The 6,000-nt window shown below is 39.6% G+C and overlaps 1 protein-coding gene across 3 annotated transcripts in view; it reads right to left on the reverse strand.

Annotated features, from left to right (window-relative positions):
* The window catches only part of TRDMT1 (tRNA aspartic acid methyltransferase 1), a 29,885-nt gene extending 24,108 nt beyond the window's left edge, over positions 1-5,777 (reverse strand). The window contains exon 1 of one of the 3 annotated variants that reach the window (XM_017817266.1): positions 5,659-5,777. Coding sequence is in view for 1 of the 3 variants with exons in the window: in XM_017817264.1 (XP_017672753.1) it covers positions 5,659-5,722 (64 nt within the window). In the remaining 2 variants the exon portion in view is untranslated. Of the gene's footprint in view, positions 1-4,461; positions 4,484-5,658 lie in introns of those variants that run through there. The other 2 variants (XM_017817264.1, XM_017817269.1) reach the window with 2 other exon arrangements.
* Positions 5,778-6,000: the final 223 nt, after the last annotated feature.

Genomic DNA, 6,000 nt, shown 5'->3' on the forward strand with positions numbered 1-6,000 from the left:
GAATACAACATTTTTAAAGAACTTCTGAAATTTAAATAACTTCTATTAAAACTGTGATATTCTGCTTTGCTACAGCAATTATATTTACTGCTTGAAAATTACTGTAAGGAATGTATAATAAAAAAAGCCTGAAAGCAGAATCTAAGAAAAACAGAATCATGACTGTGTTTAACTATCCCCACTGACAAAAGACACAAAACCAACTCAGGAATTGCTGACTTGGTGAGATGTTAGATCAACTCCCCAAAATACATAGCAGAACTTCAATAAAGAAATACAGCTCTGAAGACTTTTTTCCCCTCCCAAACAAGTACATCCAATTTTCAAAACACAGCCACTTAAGAGAATTGTAACTATGCAGAAAACAGTAACATTTTATTCAGACTAATGAAAAAATAGTACACATTTCCTAAGTGAAACTAAGAGACTGCTGGAATATTTGATTTACAAGATTCCTCAACTCCACAGTTTCTGAACTGAGACTTCACATTTCTGAACAATTTGTAGCTCAAACAGAAGCCACGGATATGATGGGGAAGTTACAGAGGGAGGTGTTATGTCTTATTTTTAGGCAGACTAGATTGCAGTATTCTCTCTTGGCTGAAAGCAGGTGAAATCAAATTTTTATCATACAATTAGTAAAGTACTGGTTTTGCACTTAAAACCTCTAGGACACACACAGCAGAAACTTTTTAACTGTTATTTAAATTGCCTAAAGAGGCAGCAATCAAACTTTGGGTCTCAGTTCTCTACTTTGTTGTATACACAATGCTTACAAGCCATATCAGACTCCTGAGTGAAAGGGACACTGCCGTAATGATTGGAAGGTGTGGCATTTGGAACAGAGGAAGAGAGGATGCATTAGCTTCTGATTTGGAAAAAACAACTCAAGGGTGTCATTTTCAAATGCCAAAAATAAAATTTCTGATATTAAAATATCTGCCCTTTTTCTCTCCAGATTTGATCCCTTTGTCATGTGTTTCCAGCAGACCTTAAAATTAACATAGATCTGTTTATATTCACCACTGTATTTTTGTAACAAGAGTCATCAATATCAAGACAACACACGGAATACATTGTGTTACAGCAAGGGCAGCCTGGTGGATTTCAGCATAATGGAAAATCAGAGCCGGAACAATTATCTTCTAACAGGTATATGGAAACAGATGGAAAGGGGAAGATTAGTCACATGTTCTGTCAGTTCTCTATTCTAAAATAGAGAGCAAAGATTTCATTTCTCAGTGGTCAGCTCTTGGCTGACATGACTTAGGCTGAACTGCCCATGGCTACAGTCAACAGGACTGTCAGTAAACTCGATACTTACTTCCTGCAGGATACTTAGCAACTTTTTTCTCCTGCTCTATTTGTACAGGATTTGTTCATGTTCAGCCATATAAACTTACATAAAAGCACGACTGGCACCATCCTGTGCTACAAAGGGCTATATTTTGAAGAAGCATTAAATCAAAATGAGTTTAGGTGTAAAAACTTGCTCAAACCAGCAATATTTTTGTTTCACTTTGTGCTGAATCCTAAAGCTGCTTGCCAGTTTTGTCTCCTTTGCCTCTCCTGGTGGGATAGCTATGCTCAATGTAATTACACACACCAGTTTATTATACTGTGCAATTCACAGAGACAACCAAATAAAGTGAATAAACAGCCATGACAGAGTACAAGAGACCCAAATTCTTACTCTATAAAATTGAAATGTAACAATTTCAGAGGAAAAATATCACCAAATATGTTCTTTAAGCAGACTTTTTTCAGTGACCTGGCAGATTACAAATGCTTGTGGCAGAGATGTGGAACCCGTTTTTCATGGGAAAACTGCCTCAATTATTAAGCTAATTTAGGTTTGTTTTTGTTGGGAATGAGGAGGACCGGGCTGTTTGTTTGATGGAAAGTTGCTAAGGAAATGAATTTATAGCCATAGATTTTCTAAAAATAAAGCATTATTTTTCACTTCAGAAACTCTGCACTTTATGTATAAAGAATAAATTCACTCATACACATGAAAAAATAACATATGTTTACACATATATGATTTAAATATCAACATTTACAAATCCCATAAGTTTTGCAGTACACGGTGGGAAGAAGGAAGAAATGCACTTCCATCTCCCTGCTGCCTCAATCTTTCAAGAGTGTGAATGCAAACACACTCACTGACTTCTAACTTTAATCAAGCCCAACTTTCTAAATTGTATTTTTTCACAGGTCTTTGGTGTTGCATTCAAAACCTAAACCAAGAAATTCTGCATATGCTGAACTATCTACAGCTAAAGTGCCAACACAAGCTAGACAATCCCCAAGATTTTTCTTTTTCAGCTTTGGACTGAATTTCAGAAACTGCCTTCTGTCAGAAAGAACCTGATTTAACTATGAAACTATGTACTCATAACTTCTGTGTACTCTTGATGGATAAACACAAGACACTTACAAGACTGTGTACTCCTGATAGATAAAATTCCAAGAATATGTGAAAATTCAATTATTTCTTACTGTAGAATCTCAAAACCAAATGCATATTATTTGGTGCCAATTATATTCTACTTTAATGACAGTTGCCGAAACAATGAACATCCCCATCCTGCAAGCTCAAGCATATGTCATCCTAAAATTAAGTTTATGGAAGACCACAGCCAAAATGGGCATCAAGGTAGAAAAGGCAGCATCAGATTTCCTGAAAAACACCTATTTGCCAGCTGAAAACACTGGCAGTTGCACAGAAAAGTAGACAGTTGGACCAGCTCTGCTAGCCATAACTGGCCACATAACATGGCCAGGAACCAGCACTGAGCTACTGCTTGCCAGGGCTGCAGAATCCCTTTTGTGGAACAAGGAAATTTCCTGGTGTGCTGCCACTGAAATATTCCACGCTCTTTTTGCTTTCTACACTTTCCTATTATTTTTCTTGGCTGTATAGATTCACTAGAAACCATACCAAGAAAATACATTATTATACATAGTCTTCATCCCTTGTGTGCCTGGCTTATGAAAGCACTGGCAAAATGGAGGCCTTTCTTTCAGGCTTCATATTTATATGGGAAAAACTCACAACCCTTCTAACATTTCCATGCTTGATTTAAATGGAAGATGCTGAACAATCTGCCATTTGCTAAATGATAGCCAAAAAAACCAGATCAGAGACCTTTTTAAATAGCATGGTTTCATGTACACATATAGGCCTAAAACATATAAGAAGCCCTATTATTAAAGCACTTAGAGAAGAACATCCACTTTTTTCTGTTTGACTTGCACGTAAAAGCAAACACATAATGCCCATTGCCTTTACTTGGTTTCTTTATAAACTGTGTAAGAAAATTGAATCCAGATGTCTGAGGGACTTAAAAAACCAGCAGAAATTATCAAAATGTCCCAGTATATCTATACCACCAAATGAAATCTAATTCATCAAACCCAGTTCTATATAATAACCTGTCATTTAATAAGTAATTCAGTGCAAATTCCGTAGAACCTTTTTTATTCAAATTGCCTGACTATTATTTTTAACAGCACTCTAAACAATATTTTCATCTAGAATTGTATGGTTTGGATCTTTTCTAAGACAACACAATCCTTATGGGCTAAGTTCTCATGTGCTTCCCACAAAAATAAGACCTCAGATTGAAAAATATTATACCAACTGCAAAGCAAATAACGTTGTGTCCATTCGTTTCACTAATTTCAATTGGCAATTAACTATTTAGTACTGTTTAGGGTCATTTACACAAATAATAATTTAAATGTTGTCTTACACACAGTCCTTTCATGTTCTTTGGCTGATACCACTACAGAAAAATCTCAGTCTCACTATTCATACATATGCAATTTCTTCAGTCAAATGTAAACCCAGAAGAACAGAAATTACAACATACACTGACACTGAAGCAGGTGTGTTTAGCGAGTTCAGAAACAGTAAACTTGGAAATAAATTTACCTTTTCAAGAAATAATACAAGGAGTCTGCTTAATTCCTTCAGCCTTGTGTCCAAACTACACAATATAGGTGACATGATTTCAAGCCTTGTGTAGCAATTATCCACTGGGGGTTCACCAATTCCACATATCTTTCGGAAAAAAGTTTACAATATTCTGACAATCTAATGCTGCATTCTCAACATTCCCATGCTTCTAAGTATTTACCGAGTTGCAAATGGTGTTTTCTTAGGTGGAAATCCACGGGGTATCACATCTAGCATTACAATTTATTATCAATTGCAGCACACTACTGAACAGCCTCAAGACATCTATAATTACGTCAAGAACATTGCTAGATAATTCAATGAAGAGTGAAGGACCATGCTGTAGGCTAAGTTTCAGGAAACAGTCCACTGTCTGTGGAAATATGGAAATTGTCTACAACACACAAATAGCTCCCCATCACTTCAGAAATACAGCTACCAGAAAAGCAACGTGTTATCACTACAGCTATGCACACTATATACAAGGCATAACTCACTCTTTTAATTCTACAAAACCTCCAAAATCTGCAATTCCATACAAAGATAAACTTTCCTCTTAATATTCTAAGAATGTCTCCGGAAATAAGCAAAATGCATCCTTAAAACAGGTGGTTAAGAACAATGTATGAAGCTATTTTGTTGTGTGCTTTTATATATTATAAATATATATTTTATATATTTATGTATAAAACATATATACACATTCAAGCAAAAATAGGATAGTAGAAAAAATGCCACACTTACAATTGTATGTTTTAAGCAAATAAATGATGCTAAATGGATTCCACTCTGTAAGCATAAACTTGTAATATTACATAGCTCCCTGGAAAAATAACAGGATAAGGTGAGTTTCTACCTGTTATTTTTATGACAATACTCTCTTATGTAGAGTAAAATATAAGGCCTGCTGATGTTTCCAAAGGCTGAAGGATTTTAAGGATTGCACCTAGTTAAAATTATTATTGTGATTCTCATAAATTATACTAATGTGTGTTGAAGCCTGGACTTCCAAGTAATAAGGCCCAGGGTACTTTACAAAGGAAATCAATAGCACTGCCTCAATTTAGGGAAGCCAAGTCACAGAGTCTACAGGACTTTCTGAAGGTCACCCAGGTCATGCTTTAACAATTCAGCAAATCAAGCTCCAAGGTTCCTTGTACCAGATCAAAAACTCACTGGGCACATGGGCTGGTGTGAACTCTCGATACCATTTCAAATTCCATATTCTGTTTTCATATTTATAAAATGTTATACCAGCCTCAGATGGTCAGGCTCATATCGGAGCACATATCAGCTATACACCTAACTACGTGGCAGGAAAACCAAGTCCCCGTGTATGCCTATGGGACACCCTGAATAATTAGATTATCAGCCCATGCGCTTCAATGACCCCGATCACATTTGCAGCAGGGGCGCGTCTGTGTTAGAGCACATATTAACAAACACAAAATCAAGGCCTTGTCAGAAGCAGCTGCCTGGGCCAGAGAAGGCGCATGGATCCCTCATTTTCATTCCAACGTGTCCCTGGGTACCTGGTGCCCACACCCGGGCTGGGGAAGGGGCTATGGGAGAAGAGCGGCCACCTCAGCCCACCCTGCACATTCGCCCTCCCTCGGAGGCCCGGGTCCCCTCGAGAAGGAGCCCCCGAGGGTGGGGGATGGAGGCAGCACCGAGCCCCGCGGACCCGCCGGTACCTCTGAGGGCCTGGTGCATCCCCCCGATGCCGCTGTAGAGCTCCAGCACCCGCAGCGGCGCCATGCCGGGGCTAGGCCTCGGGCTGGGGCTGGGGCTGGGGCTGGGGCAGCGGCAGCCGCGCCCGCCCGGCGGCTCCCCGAGCACCGCCCGCCCGTTCCGCCGCTCTTTGGTTCCCCCCTCCCGCCCGCTGCGGTCGTGCGGCTGCTCCAGAGCCGCTGCTCCAGAGCCGCAGCTCCCCCGGGCTTCGCTGATCGCTCGGGAAGCTCCGGAGCGGGCTCATACCCGGAGGATGAAGCCACCCCCGGCGTAGCCGGCCCTGCTGCCCCCGGAGGTGGCCGTGG

Source organism: Lepidothrix coronata, unplaced genomic scaffold (genome assembly GCF_001604755.1).
Source record: "Lepidothrix coronata isolate B3197 unplaced genomic scaffold, Lepidothrix_coronata-1.0 Scaffold59, whole genome shotgun sequence".
Classification (NCBI taxonomy): domain Eukaryota; kingdom Metazoa; phylum Chordata; class Aves; order Passeriformes; family Pipridae; genus Lepidothrix; species Lepidothrix coronata.